The sequence below is a fragment of the Sinocyclocheilus anshuiensis genome, unplaced genomic scaffold, assembly GCF_001515605.1.
Source record: "Sinocyclocheilus anshuiensis isolate Anshui unplaced genomic scaffold, SAMN03320099.WGS_v1.1 scaffold976, whole genome shotgun sequence".
NCBI lineage: Eukaryota > Metazoa > Chordata > Actinopteri > Cypriniformes > Cyprinidae > Sinocyclocheilus > Sinocyclocheilus anshuiensis.
The window spans coordinates 2,377,571-2,398,964 of NW_015552538.1; the positions used below are offsets into that span (position 1 = coordinate 2,377,571).

At 35.0% G+C, this 21,394-nt stretch overlaps 1 protein-coding gene across 2 annotated transcripts in view; it reads left to right on the top strand.

Annotated features, from left to right (window-relative positions):
• The window catches only part of LOC107663806 (parathyroid hormone 2 receptor-like), a 75,330-nt gene that overhangs the window by 24,489 nt on the left and 29,447 nt on the right, over positions 1-21,394 (top strand). For both annotated transcript variants that reach the window (XM_016454154.1, XM_016454153.1), the window contains 2 exons: positions 9,535-9,688; positions 18,919-18,979. In XM_016454154.1, the coding sequence (XP_016309640.1) occupies positions 9,535-9,688; positions 18,919-18,979 (215 nt within the window). The remainder of the gene's footprint in view (positions 1-9,534; positions 9,689-18,918; positions 18,980-21,394) is intronic.

Sequence of the window (21,394 nt, forward strand, 5' to 3'; positions counted from 1 at the left end):
TATCATTTAAATGCTATTTGTCCTAAATGCATTTAGACTAACAGTTAGAACACTTAGGATTGCATTTTCATCATGACGTTGTCGGATATTTGTAGCAAAATTCAATTTGAAAATGCATTCCGAGCTGACCACTCCCACCCTCCGTCAATCATTGCTTCAAGGCAGGGATTGGCGGAAGCGTGTTACGCAGTGTTGCCAATTTAGCGACTTTGTCTCTAGATTTAGCGACTTTTCAGACCCCCTGGCGACTTTTTTTTCCAAAAAAGAGACTAGCGACAAATCTAGCGACTTCTTGGACAAACCTTAGCGAGTCTCTGTGATCGCTGGTACTGACGCAACGGCGCGAGGTCAGTGCGCGCACACCTCTATCTCTGCGTCTGCTCTGTACAGCGAGCAGCTGAGAGGAGCAGCGCCTTCATTTTAAATTGAATTTCGCTACCTATATGCTTCCATAGCCAACATGTTTACATCAATGGGTTGCTATTACTCTCAAATTTCGCATTTCAAGAAACATGCAGGAAATTTCCTACCGTTTCATTTTCTTCAGTGGAACAGTATGACAGCAGAACCAACTTAGTGGCAAATATTTGCTTTGTATATATGCTTTCTGCATTATATTAGGAATCTTTGCAAAGACTTTTCAATGACACCAGGCAGTCATTTGTTTTTCTTCTTTTAAAGCCAAGCAGCATATCATTATTATAACTTTTATTATTATCATTATTATTATTATTATTACTACTACAACTACTGACAATACTGACAAATTATTAATTCATATATACAGTATATTCCCATGATATAGTCCATGTTATTTTTTGTTAAGTATTGAAGGGGAAAAAAGTTCAATATTAGTATTATATTATGACAGAATAAGTCAAGTCAAGTCAAGTCACCTTTATTTATATAGCGCTTTTAACAATACAGATTGTGTCAAAGCAACTGAACAGCATTAATTAGGAAAATAGTGTCAATAATGCAAAATGACAATAGTAAACACAAATTTTTCAGTTAAAGACAGTTCATCATTGAATTCAGTGATGTCAACATCCAGCTCAGTTTAAATAGTATCTTTGCAATCAAGTCAACGGTATCGCTGGAAATGAAGTGTCCCCAACTAAGCAAGCCAGAGGCGACAAATACAATTAAAGTAACCAATATTGTGAATACAGTATTGTGATTTTAATTTGGACAAAATGTTTCCTGAAGACTGTCCCAGTAAGTCTATGCTTGGTATAAAATTGTGATACTACATTGTGGGTGGATTGTAGAATGACTCATAGTGCGTTTGCATTATAATTTAATGTCATTTTTGATCTTAAATTATTAAAGGGGTCCTATTATGCTTTTTCACTTTTTTAATTTTAGTCAGTGTGTAGTGTGTATGTTAAGACTTTGTAAAAGAGCATAATAGGACCCCTTTAACACTGTATGACCAAGGCTGCTATGACAGAAATGATGATACCAGAAATTAAAGTTTTTTCAATCCATTATGCTTCCCTCGCTATTGTGTGATTAGAAGGGTAGACTGCCCTTTTTTCCCCTTGTAGCTAGCATTCAGTATTTTTCATTATTTATAATAACTGGGATCTGCATTTAGCGGCAAGAATAGGAAATTGTCCATTCATTCATTAAATTGTGCAGTTTTTGGTTATTTAAAGATAATGATTTAAAGAGATCTTAAAGGGTTTCAGTAACTAGTGCTGTTTCGGTTACTATTTTTGTTGACTTTTAGGTCCAGTTTTTCCAGAAGTATACCTTGTTGACCGATGATTTCATTTGATTTCTATAACATTTTTACTTCTATAGAAGCCTCCCTACTGCTTCACTGTGGTGGTCTGCCATAGGCATTATGTTTTCAATCAGTACTGTGAAAAGAGGGCAGAGATGTCTTAGAGTACATTGTCAGCAGAGAGGCAGGGAAAAGACAGAACAAAAGTTTTAGGTGTTCAGGTGAGCCGTCCAGATCCTCCAGGTGTATTGATAACATAATCTGCACCTTGCTTTTCTCCGGCACCTCTTTGATCATCTGGCAGAAGCTCTGAAGCTCTCACGGTTACCCCTAGTTTCTGGCACTTTCATGTGTCTGGAGTTGATGCGTCTGTTATTGTCCATGCTCAGAATAGCAGCCCTTTCACTGGGCTGTTGCACTACTGAGTTCCAAATGCACTCCTTTGGGGGTAAAAGTAAGAACAAAAGGGAACAGAGAGTGATAGTTAACTCAAAAAGGACAAGTCTGTGATAATTTATTAACCTCATGTCATTCCAAACCTTGCTTCTGTGGAAAATAAAAGGAGATGTTTAGCAGGATGTTCATGCTGCTCTTTTAGACAAAGGATGTCAAGTTGTAAATACACATAAAAATAGTATATGACTCACATACTGCATTCCATGTCTTCAAAGCCATACAAGCTTTGATGGAAATTTAAGTCTTCCTTTCCACAATAGCTCTCTAATCAAGCATACACATATTTAAACTTACCACATCACTTTTGTTCTGCATACAAATTTATCACATTCTGAAAAAAAACATCCTTTTGTGTTCTTTGAAAGATAGTCATACAAGTTTGGAACAATGTAAGAATGAATAAAAGAGGACTTCAGCTGTTCCTTAAAAAAATGTAACAGATTAAAACCACCAACATCACATTCTCACTCATAAGCTGCAATGTTTACCTCTGTGCTGGCTGAATATGGAGCTCATGTTGGCAAATACACTGTAATTATAGCTGCTTTTGCATATTATAGGCACTAATTACAGTTTCTTCAAATCACTTGTGACAGATAATGTTTTGATGAGTCAAGAAATGATGCACTACATTCATAGTGTCACTGTGCGGAGCTCAGTGACGAGGAATTCAAACAAATTCATATAGGTTTTAATAATATCCAGGGACCAAGGAAAACACACATAGCAAGGATAGACATATACAATTCTGGACGATGGAGAACAGAACGGGCTAGAACTCAAATAGGGCAGATAACGAGGGGCAGACAGGTGAGGAGGATAACTAATAATGAAACACAGGGAGAAACTAATGAACTATGATGACAGGAACAGGAAGATAACCAAACAAGGACAAAAACATAACCTGGAGCACGTGGGGGAAGAAAACACACACAGACACGGAACAGAGACTGACACATAGTTATTTGTGGTAAATTAAAACTCAGACATTAAAAACCATTGATGGCCTTCTACACAGAATCATTCAAACATTTTTGTGTTATGAATACGGTTGTGTGGAAAAATAAAAAGAACAGAAACAGAAAACAGTGTATTATACAGTGTGTAAATCAGAAAGGAGAAACAATGAGATTAAATGTAGAGCAAATGGAGACTTTTATGATGCTTGTCATTTTTTCTCCTGACAAATACTGTAGACTCCAGTCATCACACATCTCCTTTAGAGTTTCTGAGGAAATCTCAACAGTGTCACAAATTATGCTCAGATTTGCAAAGATATCAGTCTGCTATCAAAAGTCATCAGTTTCAATATATACTTTTCCTCAAATTTCACACCTAACTCAAGCAAATACCATTAAAGTCTAAATGATGTGAGCTAGTGTACATAATTTTATAGTTTGATACTCTTGTTTGTCAACAGTCTAAATTTATGTCTATTTGTATTTTTCCTAAGGAATATTATGGGAACTATCTGAGACTGAATGTAAATAGGAGCTATGAAAGAGAAACATCTGAGCAATAAAATTCAAAACTGTTATTACATATTACTTTTACCTCTCATATAATATATACCTCTCATATTTGGATATACGCTACCTTTCAAAGGTTTGAAGTTTATAAGGTTTATAAGGCACTTCAATTCTGCATTTATTTGGTAAAAAATACAGTAAAACAGTAATATTGGGAAATATTTCAATTTAAAATAGCTATTTTCTGTACTCATTTCTTAAAACTTACTGGCCATTCTTATCCAACAATCATATTTATATTCCTGTATCCACAGTTAAAGTGTAGAGTGAAAGCTGAGCTAAAAAGACACGTCTTAAGGTTCGATCAGTCGTTGCTGTAGCAGACATCACTATTATTGATCATACTTGGTATTAGGGATTTCAAGAAACTCCTAATCCTAGGCATTAAACTATAGTGGGGAACTCATCCTGCACCATTTGTGCTCAATGATACCTCAAATACTGCAGCTTGTTGAGGAGAAGTGTGCTATTAACTTTCTATGTGATCAGACTTACGATTATCACCTGCTAAGTGACAAAACAAGTTTGGAAATCCCATAGAATTACAATGAAGGGACCAATCCATATCTAGGGATCGGAATGTCATAGTGGTGTGTTCTTTTGACACTTTTGGACCAGTACACAGCCATCATACATGCATATATATATATATATATATATATACACACATACAATAACTTTTGGATGGACAGATATTCTGGCTGAGATATAGTGGTTGAGAAGGCAGGGAGGTTAAAGACTCAAAATTCAGTCCCAGACAGCAACATAGTGTTGGCCCAGATCCGGCCCACATCTGGGCCATGTGAAATCCACGCGGGCCAGATGTGGGCCGAAACTGGTTGCTGTCTGGGGTGAAGTTTCCTCATGTCCATGAAACTTGCTCACAGCGCAGACAAGGTTGGATCTGTTATTTTATTGATGAGTTGCTTGAGTGTTTTTGTATTGTGCAGATTTCTAGGCACAAAATTGGAAAAAAGTCATGAGAGGAGGCAGTGCTTCTGTGATTGACTGATTACGCTGTCTACACGCTAACAATCACCTGTCATGTCTAGGCTTGAGTATCGTTTGGGTTTTTATCGATACCGGTGCAAAATCGATACTTTTAAAACGGTTCCAGTGCCTAAACGGTGCCTGAACCGATACTTATTAAAAAATAAATAAATAAAAATTCCCCAAAAAATGATGGATTGGCCATTAGCACTATAAACACACGATGTCTGTTTTAATCATACTGGACGCTAGAGGGTGCCCTCGCACAGAAAATCCAGTCACAGAAGTAGCGGAACTCATAACCCTCCAGGAAATCCCTTATATGCACAAAGGCATCTTATTATAGCTGTAACTGAGTAAACAGAACGTATTAACGTTTTGAATGATAAAAAAAGACAATAAACACTCGACTGCGACAATATAGTTTATATGTGTTATTCAAACCATCTCTGGTATTTTATAATAATTAAGTATATGTATAATCCATTGCTAATCGATGTATTCTTTTTAAAGTAGCCTATGGAACATATTTAGCCTTTGGGACATTCAAGAAGCCACATCAGATCACAAAAGGAAGCATTTGACTGGTGTTGTGGAGTAAAAAGGTTATAATGTTCTCTTTTGTTGGACAACAGGTTTAGAAATGTGAATACAAGGGAGGTTTAGCTTTAGGCATTGTAATTTAAGCATGTTTAGCTTAGTTTACGGAAGGCTACCTGCTGCCATCAGAGCAAGTGTAATTACTGCATTCACGTGCTCCTCGGATGCTCTCATTTGCTGAGTTGTGCTTTTAAGTCGGAATGTGAAAACAACATGGACACTCGTGATACTACAAAGATTTGTTGGATTTTATTATTAGAGCTTTCCGACTTGAGTTCACGTGCATTTTCTCAGTTGGGAAATAATTTTTCATGTGCAGTGCCGGTGATGATGCTTCTTACGTCCGTTTCGGAGAACCAGAGGACAAATATTTCAATCGATCGCTTAGGCATGGCACAAAAATAAGGCACCGAAATCTGCATTCTGATTCGGTTCTAGTACATACCGGTTACACAGGTACCGGTGCCATATTGGGACCGGGTTTCGGTACCCAACCCTAGTCATGTCTATAGCTGTTCCACAAATCAGCCTGAATGGGTCAGGCTTGGTAATGGATGGACTAATTACTAAGCAAACAACTCACCCACTTGTATATCACCACTTTCAATAACGTTCGAATCGAAATTAACAGATTATCAGGGAGTGAGTTGGTTTGAGTGACCACTCAGCTCTGTTAAATTAAAGCTGCACCTCATTGTCTGCGTCCTTCATGACACTTCTGTGTTTACCAAACATTTGTGGACTAATAGTGGAAAATCGTAATAGATGAGAGCTGCATGATATACTTTTGTTGCTGTATTATATTTGAAGCAACATACATGTAATATTACTTGATTAAACTTTGATGTAATTTGGTTTTAATAAATATGTTATTATGATAGTTGAACTATAACTATTGGTTGCTTGTTATAGAGTAATACTTGTTTATAACAGGCACGTCCATTGTTGCAACAGAAGTGACTGTTGCAAATGCATTTGTCCTTTGTGTCAGTAATAGAACAGGGCAGCAGTTACTTTCATTGACTCATTCATTGATGTTGAAGCATCCAGTGTAGACAGAATGGCTGATTTTAAAGGGGTCATGAACTGAGAAACCAAAATTTCATTCATCTTTTGACATATAAGAGGTCATTGTACTATAAAAACATCCTGTAAATTTCAGAACTCAAAACTTTGTCATTAGTCTAAAAACAGCTTATATTGAAGCCAGTCTGCCAAAACGACATCTTTTGGAATATTCTAGTATTCTTCTAGAATATTCTAGAAGAATATTCTTCTAACGTTTATGATGTAATAGTGTGGTGCACCGCCTCCGCAGAAGAAGATAAACGCCTGCTTTGACATCACTGCTGGTTTAGCCCCGCCCACCGATTTGCACATGTAGTGTTTACAAGAGAGGTGACCGCGCAGGTCTACGCAGAAACCAAACGATAAAGATGGCTCTAAAGACAGCAAGACACTGGGCCTCATTTATCAATCTAATGTAGAAACGAGCGCAGATCCGTGCGCACAAATCAACTTACGACAGAATTCACTTGTGATTCATGAAATATTCGTATGCCGCCAATCTCATCGTACGAATGATCGTATGTTGATAAATGTGGCGGCAGAAAACAATCGTCATTTGAATATCACACCCCTAAAACACCCCGGTTTAGAAGCCTTACCCCTAGAGTTTACGACACGGAGAAACGAAACCCGGCCAAAAAGAGGAAGTAATCTCATGAAAGAGAAATTGATCTTACTTCAAAAACACCCGTTAACCTTGTAATTGCAAACAATTAGGCTACATTAATTTATGTAATTTATATGTATATTAAAATACTGGTAAATATAAACATTATAGCCTATTTCCCTCACTCTACAACAAATATTTAAATTTAACGGTATTCAGAACAGAACAAGAATGAAAAATAAGGTAAAATAAGGTAGTTTCAGATTCAGATTTTTTCATAGGGGCAAAACAATCCTACAGACACAGACACATACTTTTTGGCAGATCCAGGCACGTTGCAGAGGTTAGAGAGGTTTGAGAGATGCGACACTAGACAAACCAGCTGGCCTAGTCTTAAACTTGACTGATCTTCTGCTGTCGGCTTCTGAAGTGTCCAAGAGTCCTACTCCATTTCCTAATCTTTTTCAGGTGAAGATTGAACTGTGTCACAGGTAACGTTTTCCAAGCAGCTTCTTGTGCTATTGCTACTGTACTTTCCCCTTCTTCACTCCTTTCACTGTTATCTGTCTGTTCAACAGTGAGTGCAACAGTGCAACATTTATTAACAGTGAATTTATTAATTTGATTAACAGTGTTTTTTTTTTTTTACACTGATTGTGTCTGGGATTGCTGTCTGATCCACTTTGTAACTTCAGTGATGCTCACATTAGACTTCTATTGATAATATAAAACCTTTTGTCTGGTCTTTAATAGTAGTGAGAGTGTGCTTTCTTTAACTGTTTGAATTATTTATGCGGTACAATAAAAATGTACTTTTTTAGTTTAGTGCAGTGCATTTCTTTGACATTACTTTTTTTTTGGCACAACAGAACACTCAAATTCTTCATATCAAACTCACAAACAAAAATAATTTATTTAATGCCAAAAGTTTCCATACAAAAATTAATTTTTTTAAAGATAATACAGTATCAAGAATATTTTGTGTAACTTTGATCTGTTACGACTGGCTGTTGTTCTTTTAATACCTTTAGTCCACAAATGTTTGGTAACTATTTGAATTCTTTATACAGTAAAAACAAAATGTACTTTTTTTAGTTCAGTGTGGTCAGTTTTTTTTTTTTTTACATTAATTTCTTGCCAAAATAGGACATATTAAATACACTTTATGCCAAACCCACAAACAAAAACAATTTATTACATGCCAAGAGTTTCCATTTAGCACTTTAGAAACACATTACATCCTTTAGCAAAATCGAAAGACGTTGAATTTTCATAACAATTTGATTATCTAGCCAAATCTTCATATGATCAGTTAATTCATAGAGAATATATACAAATATATCAAATGTGTTGTTTTGATATTCATCAAAAAGCACCCCAGATTTATCATTATTAACACATCATCCACCTAACCCAGAGTACCTGGTGTACATATAGGAAGTCTTTCAATACTCCTTGAAAAAGATTCCAGGCTTCATGACTTCATGAGTTTGCCTGATAGAATACCAAGAGTGCGTGGGGGATGTATACATCCCTTTGGGCTTTGATTCCAAGATATTGTCAGAGTAAAACAACCTTATAAATGTGCCTGATATTAAAGAGAGAAATAGCCATCCTAAGTAAGCTTTGATAATGTTTTGATGTGGGATGTGAAATCCCTTTTAATTCAGTTCATTGGTTTGGAAATGCTATATGGCCATTAACCACACACATCTGTCATGGTAGTGAGCTAATAGCTTCATTAAAGTGCAGCTCTCCTACTATAGCATACAGCCACTCAGCTGACTGTAGTGAAAGGTTGTCATTTAGTCACACTTCTACTGTCCTAAAGACTGTTTCTGTCATTTTACACTGTCAATGTGTCATCTTAAAAGAAGATAGTGAGCTAATTATTCTAAAAGAGTATTCATGACGTGGGCACTTTTGTAGAATATAACAGAGCGGACTTAAAGGTGACAGTTCACCTTTTCTTTCATATGTGGAGCACAAAAGAAGATTTTTTTGGTCCATACAGTGAAAGTCAGTGGGGTCCAATTCTATTTTGATTTTCAAAAGGTGAAACATTCTTTATAATATCTTCCTTTATGTTCCACAGAAGGTCATACAGGTTTAGAATAATTTAAAGGGTGAGTAAACTGAATTTTCATTGTTTGGGTAAGATATCCCTTTATTTAAATAAAACATTTTTGTCTCTGAATCTGCGTGATCATGTACTGATGCAGTGTGTTTAAACAAAAAAGAGTACATTAGAGAGTCTTTGGTTAGATCTAAAGATCTAAAGAACCCCATGTGATTGTACTAATTGTACCAAATCAGCAAACCAAACAAAAGCATATTGGTTTGTTTTGCTCTTCTGTCTTATGTCAGTCTGAACTGAGGCATCTCAATAGAAGATTGTTTATCTTGGTGGCCTCCAACTGAGAGTAGGAAATACAGTATGTTTGTCACAGCTAAAGTATTGCTCCCCAGCCACTATGTGTTTAACTGTTTAATCAAAACTGCCATGCTGTGATATGAGTGTTTACTTTTTCTGCTCCACTCTTCATTTTTAGATGGGTTGTAAAGTGACCGTCTTACTGTTTATCTATTTCCTGGCTACAAACTACTACTGGATCCTGGTGGAGGGCTTGTACCTGCACAGCCTCATCTTCATGGCCTTCTTGTCTGACTCTAAGTACCTGTGGGGCTTCACTTTGATCGGGTGGGGTGAGTATATCATGATAGTGATTGTCCTGGAAGAGGCAATTTGTGAATATTCCCGCTTCTGTTGGGTTTGTAACATTTCTTGAGAAATGAAATGCTGCTGCTGGTGTTTTTTTCTGCCAGGTATCTGGTTTTGTTCATGGATAGCTGCATGACATGTAATTGTACTTTCCTCAAAGAACAAGACCAATCATTTTTCCATTCATATTTTCATTTTTGACTGCCTATAGCTGGCTGCTATTATTTAGTGACTATTGTGTGCATGTGACTGAGAGCTGTAACAAATATACACTAGCACATGTTGAAAACAGTTGGAATGCTTTTTTTTCTGGATTCCTTTGTGCATACAAATTTCAAGAACAGCATTTATATGAAATCTTTTAAATGACTTTACTCTCACTTTTGACGAGTTCAGTGTGCCCTTGCTAATTTCTTTCGAAGAAAAAAAATACTGAACCCAAATTTTAGAATGATAAATTATTATATTTATGGTGTATTATAAAAATAGTTTTTATATTAAATATACAGTATTTCCTTCCACATCTTATCTATAGCATGTTGACAAATGGAATCACATTGTAATACACAGTAATACACACCACATAGGAAACACAATTTACTGAATTGACTGTGAAACCCCATAGTGAGCCAACAATGAGAAACCTGGTGGAACAAAGAGAGGTGTATACTGAGAAGAGATGAATAGAGAGGAAGGAAACCGCAGGGAGGAAGTACATAGAATAGCTACAAAAAACAAAAGAGTCACTCTAATTGACCATATGAATCATGATCTGTACTTGACAAATACTGGACCGAGTTCAGTTCAGTTCAGTTCAGTCCAGTATAGTATTGGCTTGTTTTTGTTGTTGTTGTTGTTTTTTTTGTATTGCATAGTGTTCTTTTCGCTATATCCTCAATTTCTGGATTAAGTGGTGGAGTTCTCTCCCTACTGCTAGGAGAAAGTAACTCCAAGCAAAAGAAGCCTGCAGAGATATTGAGCCACATGCGTGCCATGCAATGTTCACGCTGCCATTTTCTTTAACCTGTGGCTTGAGAAAACATTGTATTATGTGAAGCTTAAAAAGAAATGAGAGGCTTTATAAATATGTATTGTACATCTACAGAATCATGTAGAATCAAACGATCTTCCTTTGTGGAACTTTGATAAACAAGCTTTTACAGTGTTTCAGCAGTGTGTTTATAATAGCTAAATTTGTAATCAGTGTAGCAAATACTAATAGTATTAATGTGAGAATTGGCTGGTGATAAATGTGTTATCTGACAAAAAATGCAGTACTTCATTATAAAATAAGTTTGATCTGTTTGGCAAAACAAAGAGTTTGTTCTGTCTGTTCTGCATTCTGATGCCTCCACATAATATATAAAAAAAGATGTGATAATAAGAAAATAATAACTTAAAGCTCCGCTTTGTTATTTGTGTGGATAATAATGTAGTATATAGGAGTTTAACTGTTGGAAACAATTTTGTAAGTTCTGCAGTGTGACATGCTAAGCTCAAATGTAAAAATTAAATTGTATTGTAATTATTGCACATACAGTTTTCATGACCTTGTATTGTCTTGAGTGCTATTAAAAATAAATGTCATACTGCACAAGCATTCCTAATAAACTAGTGAATGCAAAAAGTAGATTAAAAGGGGCGAAAATGTAACTAAAAAATAAATTATTTTAATAATAAATTAAATTATTTGTCATACTTTTATATTTTTAAAAATATTTATATTGAAGTGTTTAGCCTCAAATATCCTTATGCATTTAGATGATAGATTTACTGTAAGTCTGCTAATTGTCATAAATTATGTTGCTCATTACACATTCCTTTGCTGAAAAAGATAAAAACATTAAGCAAATGATCAATTGAGAGTTTTTTTTTAATTAGAGGTTTAGTGAGCCCTTAATATCCAACGCTATCTCACGACCAATTCGTATGTATTTTACGAGGTGGCTAATTCGTACGAATTTGTATGGCCTCACTCATATGATTTTGTACGATTTGTCTAGACCCCAGTGACGGGTAGGTTTAGGGGCGGGGCTAGGTGTAAGTCATTCGTACAAATTCATACGAATTGTGCAACTCGTAAAATACGTATGATTTGGCAAAAATCGCATGCATTTGTACGAGGTGAGGTCGTACAAATTCATACAAATTAGCCACCTCGTAAAATATGTACGAATTGCCGTGAAATTGGGCTGGAATATCCCATATTTTAGCCAGATAAACTCTGACAGTGATGCAATATAATTACTGTTGAAAACAGTTGTGCTGATTACACTTTTTGTGGAAACCATAATACAGGATTCTTTGGTAATTAAAAACCAAAGAACAGCATTTATTTGAAATCTTTTGCAACATTATAAATGTCTTTACTGTCACTTTTGAGCTTGTTAATGTGTCCATGCTGAAAACTATTCATTTCTTTTTCGTTAAAAAATCTTTTTGATCCCAATCTTTATATTCTTACGGAGCAGAATTTATATTAAATGTATTTCCCTCCATGTGTACTCTTATCTATAGCATGTTGTAGCGTCTGGACCAATCAGACACACCATTTTTTTGTTATATTTAACAAATACTCTGTTACACCCCTCAATCAACAAACCAACTATGAGGGTCTATGGACCCTTCCCCCGAAATGCATCTAACACCTCAGAAAGGCAGAACAGGCCTCTGGTTCCATGGCAACCAATGCTGATAATACTGGTTTTATTGCCCAAAGGAATGCGGGCAGAGCAACTCTCACTCATTTTCCTCATAGGAAAAACACATAATGCCCAGAGAAATGGACTGTTCTCTAATTAATTCATAGACAAACCTTTCTTTAAATGAACACGTATATCCTCAGGTCCTTTTTGTTTATTATTACTGTTCTTGTATATTGTCTTTTGTATTGTATACTGTTTTATGTATGCTTAGGATAGAACCACTCGTTCATGTAATCTTACCTATATGTAATCTTACCATGTTTAGTGTCTATGAATTCGTCTTCTGATGATCTAAACGAGAGTGTATATTATATATTGGTATATAGGCAATATATTAGTGTTCTAAGAATCTTTAGTAGTTTTTGCATCAACACCCAATCAAATTACATATGCAAAATACCATGCTCTGAGAGGAGTTCTCTCCCTACTGCTAGGAGAAAGTAACTCCAAGCAAAAGAAGCCTGCAGAGATATTGAGCCACATGCGTGCCATGCAATGTTCACGCTGCCATTTTCTTTAACCTGTGGCTTGAGAAAACATTGTATTATGTGAAGCTTAAAAAGAAATGAGAGGCTTTATAAATATGTATTGTACATCTACAGAATCATGTAGAATCAAACGATCTTCCTTTGTGGAACTTTGATAAACAAGCTTTTACAGTGTTTCAGCAGTGTGTTTATAATAGCTAAATTTGTAATCAGTGTAGCAAATACTAATAGTATTAATGTGAGAATTGGCTGGTGATAAATGTGTTATCTGACAAAAAATGCAGTACTTCATTATAAAATAAGTTTGATCTGTTTGGCAAAACAAAGAGTTTGTTCTGTCTGTTCTGCATTCTGATGCCTCCACATAATATATAAAAAAAGATGTGATAATAAGAAAATAATAACTTAAAGCTCCGCTTTGTTATTTGTGTGGATAATAATGTAGTATATAGGAGTTTAACTGTTGGAAACAATTTTGTAAGTTCTGCAGTGTGACATGCTAAGCTCAAATGTAAAAATTAAATTGTATTGTAATTATTGCACATACAGTTTTCATGACCTTGTATTGTCTTGAGTGCTATTAAAAATAAATGTCATACTGCACAAGCATTCCTAATAAACTAGTGAATGCAAAAAGTAGATTAAAAGGGGCGAAAATGTAACTAAAAAATAAATTATTTTAATAATAAATTAAATTATTTGTCATACTTTTATATTTTTAAAAATATTTATATTGAAGTGTTTAGCCTCAAATATCCTTATGCATTTAGATGATAGATTTACTGTAAGTCTGCTAATTGTCATAAATTATGTTGCTCATTACACATTCCTTTGCTGAAAAAGATAAAAACATTAAGCAAATGATCAATTGAGAGTTTTTTTTTAATTAGAGGTTTAATGAGCCCTTAATATCCAACGCTATCTCACGACCAATTCGTATGTATTTTACGAGGTGGCTAATTCGTACGAATTTGTATGGCCTCACTCATATGATTTTGTACGATTTGTCTAGACCCCAGTGACGGGTAGGTTTAGGGGCGGGGCTAGGTGTAAGTCATTCGTACAAATTCATACGAATTGTGCAACTCGTAAAATACGTATGATTTGGCAAAAATCGCATGCATTTGTACGAGGTGAGGTCGTACAAATTCATACAAATTAGCCACCTCGTAAAATATGTACGAATTGCCGTGAAATTGGGCTGGAATATCCCATATTTTAGCCAGATAAACTCTGACAGTGATGCAATATAATTACTGTTGAAAACAGTTGTGCTGATTACACTTTTTGTGGAAACCATAATACAGGATTCTTTGGTAATTAAAAACCAAAGAACAGCATTTATTTGAAATCTTTTGCAACATTATAAATGTCTTTACTGTCACTTTTGAGCTTGTTAATGTGTCCATGCTGAAAACTATTCATTTCTTTTTCGTTAAAAAATCTTTTTGATCCCAATCTTTATATTCTTACGGAGCAGAATTTATATTAAATGTATTTCCCTCCATGTGTACTCTTATCTATAGCATGTTGTAGCGTCTGGACCAATCAGACACACCATTTTTTTGTTATATTTAACAAATACTCTGTTACACCCCTCAATCAACAAACCAACTATGAGGGTCTATGGACCCTTCCCCTGAAATGCATCTAACACCTCAGAAAGGCAGAACAGGCCTCTGGTTCCATGGCAACCAATGCTGATAATACTGGTTTTATTGCCCAAAGGAATGCGGGCAGAGCAACTCTCACTCATTTTCCTACTTTCATCCGAGACTGCATCCGGACACTCGTCAACGACCAAGGCATTGTAAGTATCGTATATTTAACTAAACGAAACAGAGGTTTAGTATAAGCTATAGACCCTGTTATAAACGGCGCTGATGGTTTTACTCAGGTGGTTAAATGACTCTTTTCATAACTTCATTCTCTGGTTTTCCTGATGGTTTCATCCATCAAGTCTCGTTTGCCCTTTCCCCATGTATGAGTGATTGTATGTTTGTTTGTTTAGATTAGTTATGTGTGTTAGCGTTTAGTTAATAAAACTTTTGTGAGACAAACAAATTACATGAGTTTCTGACCCTGCTTGTGAATAATGTCCCTTTACGATTTTGATCCTTGCTACATGCTCTAATGCATTATTAGGCTGCTGTTAGAAGGTTGTTTTCTTTGGCCACGAAAATATCCTTTCTTAGAGTTGATATGAAATTACACTAAATGTTCGCAGATTAGTTGATGGCAATTTAATTGTGCTACAGTTACTACTGGCAGCTCATATAAATAATTGTAATTAATCATAATTAATTGTAATTATTTATATACATTTGCCTTTTGAGCTAATTTGCTACAATGTTGTCAAATGGAATCACATCGTAATACACAATAATACACACCACACAAAAACACAATTTACTAAATTGACAGAGAGTCAATTAAATTTTCAGCCAGTTAAACCTTGACAGTGATGCAATACAAGGATGTTTGTGAACTAAATATTAACAAGGTCTCATTCCATTTCTCATCACCTTTCTTGTCTGAACAGTGTCTAATCCTATTACAAAGACCGAACAACTGTCTCAACTGCTGGCAGCAGAACCGTTCTCTGCATGGAGTTCATTGTGTTAGTCAAACCAGCAGTTAAGTTAATTCAGTGGTGATGTGGGGGCCATCCCACGTATATTCTGCAGTTGTTAAGGTATTGTTTATCTAGGGATGCAGTGCTTTCTTTCTATTGCTGAACATACAGATCCCACCTCAGCGATGGCTGCCTTTTGAATCTATATCTTATGTATTCCTTTTAGAAATGTCTACATGTGGAAACCAATCAGCTATTATTTATAGCGAGTGGTATTCATACCCTTCTCTCCGCTCCCACACTCAGAAACAGCACAACGATAGCTCACTGCAGTTTGTTTTGAGAGGTTGCTTCCTTAAGTGGTTTCAAGTTGAAGTGGTCTTGATTTATTTGTCATTCCTGTTTGATGTGTTCCTACTGGAAGGGCAGAGATAGAAGTACCTTTGATATGCAGATTCCCTGTTCTAGGAGTGGCTGCTCACTACATGCTTGTGAATGTATTCAGCATGGCTTGTTAATGACCAACGGGTTAAGTCTGTGAAAGTAGTACACAATAATGTCACGTTGATTGGGGTAAAATAGTCATAATGAGGTGAAATCATTCATGTTCAGAGGATGAGTGAATCATGTGAGTGATTCATGTCCTTTACTTTTCATTGCCTATAATAAGGGCACAATGAGGGTGTGTTACATAAAGGGCTCATATTTATTTGATAGAGCCATTGCTAAGAGAAGGAAACTAAGCCATGCTGTGTGATGCAATAATTATTGTGGCAAAGGAAAATTTTGGTCTCAGAATTATTAAGAGTTCAGCAAAATGAGGACATATCTGTCTTACCCGCATTCATGTTTTCCAAACCTCTATGATTTTTATTTTTTTTTGTAAATGTAAAAGGAGTTTGAGTCTGAGGTTTCCATACTCTGCACTATAGTTGAATGCTGACAAAAAATAGACAAAAGATGTTTACATCTGCAATATCACAATTGAATTTGGAATAAGGAATGTCCATTTATTTGGATTTAAAAATGTACATTTTTATTATTGATCAAATTAAAATTAAAAATATATTGTATGCTGCTGAATATGTAATATTGATGCATCTTTACACTTCTAACAGTAAAATCAACATATGTCTTCAGAACACTTGGTGTATGTTGCATATGTTGTATGAAGTACTTTTATGTTGCTTTTATTTGCCTTTTTAGAGCGTGAGACCTTCTGTTTTTTTTTTTAAAGAACTGCATAAATATTCTTCAAAATACTTTATTTTGTGTTCCACAGGCGAAAGAAAATAATTGAAACAACAGGAGTAAAAAATTATAATTAAATTTTCATTTTCGGTGGACTGTACCTTTAAGAATTGATTCAATAGAATGACTTCTCACCTATTCCCTGAATTACTGGAAAATGTCTTAATGACAAGTAGATTTTCAGGCTAGCAGATCAGATCCAAAACAGCATGTGTTCCTGTTGAAGGACATGAAATGAGCTCCATTCCTTCGGTGGTATCATGAAGAGAATGTAGTATGACTCATGGCACACATTATTTCAGCGAGATAATCCGAGACTCCCACAGTTACCCCATCATCGCCATGGGAACTGCTGTCTGAGAGCAGGGCACCCTCGATTGACAATTTCTGTGGGAATAAAGTTACTCTTTTGGTCTTAACTTTAGTTTAGAACCATGATTTCGTCATGTTGAGATGAATAACTGATATTCTGTCTAGTCTTAGTCGATCAATTTGAAGTGAATTGAGTAATTATTGTGCAGAACAAAAGATTACATTTCTATATACTATTTTTTATTTCTTATTTACTCTTTATTATTATACTATATATTATTTTGAATTAATATTTAGATTTTAATTATTTTTTTCATTAAAAAATCTTTCAAAATGATATATTACATACAGTATTCCTGTCAGCAAAAGATTTGAACTTGATTTTGTTTACTGGGCTGTGTAATGAAGGGTATATATAAATCATGATCAGAATCAAAAATGAGTTTTTAGCTCTTTCAATTTCAAAGGCTGATTGTGAATTGAAGGCAACTATTGAAAGTAAAATAAATAAATAAAAATTTTATAATAATAATAATTTTGACATTCTGCCAGAACTGAAATATTCAATCAAGTTTACAATGTACCAGACAGAACAGATGCTCTTCCTGTTCAGTGTTTGGAATGAAAAACACTCCATTGGCAATAAGAAAACAAGCAGTATTTTTTATTGAAATTACTCCACAGCGTATCCATCTATGAGTGCAAATCTCCGCAGGTGCTCTTGAACCCCTGGGGAGATGTTGAAGGTTCAATCATGCTTCAATGCCTCCTTAAAATGTCCTAAGACATTTTAACATCCATTTACTTGATGTTAGCTTTTATTCATGCTATTTATTGTGGTTTACTGAATGCATACTAAATTAGTAAACTAAAATAGCATTGCATTCTAGTTAGGATAGTCCACATAATATTAACCCTTTAAACCCGACACCACCCGCACGAAAAAATTCAAAATCAAATTACTAAGCAACCCCTGAATGGAATAACACAAAATAGGTATCATTTTAAAGCTTAGAATCTCGTATTTTTAATGGGTGTAATATTGTATTTTGATCAACTCTTAAGGAGCGCTAAGCATTCCCTCTAAACCGAAGTGTACCGCGGACGATATTACTAATCATAATTTTCAAACCACTGCCTTGATCAACAAAAAATGGATATAATTTGAAAGCTCAGAGTCTGAGCTTTACAATGCATGTGGCCTCTTTGATTAACTCTACAGTAGTGCCGAGTTATTTGCTGATAAATTACAAAAAAAATTCATAATTTACAAAATATGTTTTTTTTTGTGCCATGTACTCTAATATGTCAGAAATATCATACAGCTCGGATAGTCATGTGTCATATGTCATTTGAAAGGTCTCATCGAGTAGAATAAAACAAGTATAATTTTTTGGGGGCTTTGACTAAACTTGAGAGAGGCATTACTTCAAATTCAAAACAACAATTTCAAAACTGTAAAGGGCTAAGGGAAGGGCAACCTCGGTTCCAAATGCTGTAACTTTTGATTACTTCATGATATCACCACAAAATGTAATTCACATACAGCACACATGTTGGGGAACATCACCAAAAAAAGAATTTTTCTTCTACCTTATTCCTGTCATGAGATATTGAACATCAAATAAGAATGATATGAAAAATTTCCCTTGACCACACTAATTTTTCTTAAATTTTATCACCTATTTCTCAGCATGAGAATATTCAAATGCAAAAATTTTTTTCCCCCATAAAAATATAGAAAAATTTCTATCAGACGATACCAACCTTTTGACTCTCCTTGCTATAGTCTTCGAGTTATGAGTCATTATTTTTGTGTATGTCACTGTGTATGAAATACAGTTCATTGAAATATACCTTTCACTTTCTTTGTTTCATTTCAGGTGTTCCCGCTGTTTTTGTTGCAGCTTGGGCAGTTGTCAGGGCAATGCTGGCAGATGCAAGGTGATTTCATGTGTTCATCCTCACAGACTTGACCCCATGTCCTAATCATCTTTGTAGAAATGAATATAGGGGCTTGTATGGTAGTGTTTGTGAAAGATATTATGGGTAAAAATACATAATATCTTGGTGATAAAGCTGAAATATATTATGTCTATTTTTTAGCATTTTGATATTTATATGTATGTATGTATGTATGTATGTGTGTGTGCATATACAGTGGTGTGAAAAAGTGTTGGCCCCCTTCCTGCATTTTGATATTATATATATGTTTATATATGTTTATATATATATATATATATATATATATATAAGGGCTGGTAATTTAACACGTGAATTAGATTAATTAATTACGGTGAAAAATATAACGTGTTAAAATGATTAAAGGGTTAGTTCACCCAAAAATGAAAATTCTGTCATTAATTACTCAACCTCATGTTGTTCCAAACCCGTAAGACCTTCGTTCATCTTCGGAACAGAATTTAAGATATTTTTGATGAAATCTGAGGGCTCTCTGACCCTCCCATAGACAGCAAGGTAACTACCACGTTCAAGGTCCAGAAAAGTAGCAAGATGATCGACAAAGTAGTCCGTGTGACATCAGTGGTTCAACTGTAAAGTTACGAAGCTACGAGAATACATTTTTGCGCAAAGAAAATAAAAATAGCGACTTTATTCCACATTTTCATTTTCAACAAGGCAAAGAATAAGTGTGTTAAAATGATCACGGTATTGTTTAGTATTTTATATTTTGTATATGTTTAGTTTGTGTAGTTCAAGTGTTAATTCTCATTGATGATGTGGCAATGCAGAGCTAGTGCTAGTTAGAAACTAATTAGATGAGTTAGTTGTCTTGGATCTGTAAATGTTTGTGTTCTTATGTTAAAATGCCACTGCAGTGTTCAAGCTGTTTATCACCAGATCATCTTAATGAAGTGGTGTTTTCAACTCACATTGATGTTGGACCATGCCTGAGGCGTTATCTTTCCCTGTTTTATTTTCAAACGCTCGCTGAATGTCATTGTCTTACTCCCTCGAGAGCACAATTTGTATTCTTGCAGCTTATGGTATAAAAGCAAATGTCTTCAAGCAACAACTTGCTGCTTCTCCAGGGGAGAATACTTTATCAACATAAGGTTTTGTTTTAGCTGTAGTCTTTTTTTTTACAAGTGTTGTTAAGGTGGCCTACTTTAACTGATCACAAATTGTATCTTTAACTTGATCTTTAGTGTATCTTAAACTAAAAGTCACACTGCATAATACGTTTTAAGAGGGTCACATACAGGTGTCACATGACATCAGTTATTCTTTTGCAATATTAGGAAATATCACAAATTAGTTGATATTTTGTAATGCGTTTCAGAACAGATGTTTTCAGAAATTAGGGAAACAATTAATACTGTTATCCCTAAATAGCACAAGGAGAACTTATGACATTAATAATAAGACAATAATAAAAGCTGTTTACAAGACTATTAACAAGACCCATCTGAAAACAAGAAATGAGTAAAGTACACATTAAGCACAGCAAAATGCTTTTTAAATCACAGCAGAAAAAAAAAAAAAAAAGCCCCATTTACAGTTATTCTCAATCGATTTGACACATTGCTCCAAACTCAGGTCACTGTTCTCAAAACAGTTAACACAGTGATCGGAACACTTTGTAATTGTCCTAAACAGATTGTACATTTTCATTCATTTCATACAAATTACAAATCATGCAAATCATTTTCTCAAAACAATGTGCACAAAACTCTCAAATGTTTTCACAATAGTGAATACAACCAACCACTACTTTAAAATACCTGAGAAAAGGTTTTACACAAATCACAAACATTTATGTACCATTTGTCCAAACACAACAAACAAAACTGTAATTTGTGATTTTATCAAATGAACATGGTATATTTTCAGTTGGCCCTAAACTGATAACTATTCAGATAATTATACACACAACACAGGAAATGCTGTTTTCCTAATTGTTTACACATTTATCACAATTGCTTTAGAGTAATAATAAAACGGAAACTATACAAAGAGCAAGAACAAATATAAAAAAAATTATAAAAATATTAATAATAAATATAAATATAAGGTGGTGGAGTGGGTAGAGAAAGAGGTGTAATGAGAGAGAAGATGAAGAGTGGAAGAGGTAGAAAGATGAGCAGAGAGGAAGATGTGAGAAAAGAGGAGAGGAGAAGGAAATGGAGAAGAGATGATTAGAGAAGAGGGCATTGGTGTAGTGGAAAGAGCATGAAGAGACAATGAAAGAAGACATGGACATAGAGGAAGTGGACAACAGGGTGGAAAGGGTGGAAGGAGAGGAAGAAGGTGTAGATGAATTTCAAGTGAGATCAGAATTAACCTAATTGACCGTGTAAAAAATCATGGCCTCTCATTTAGGGGGGGGGGGGGGGG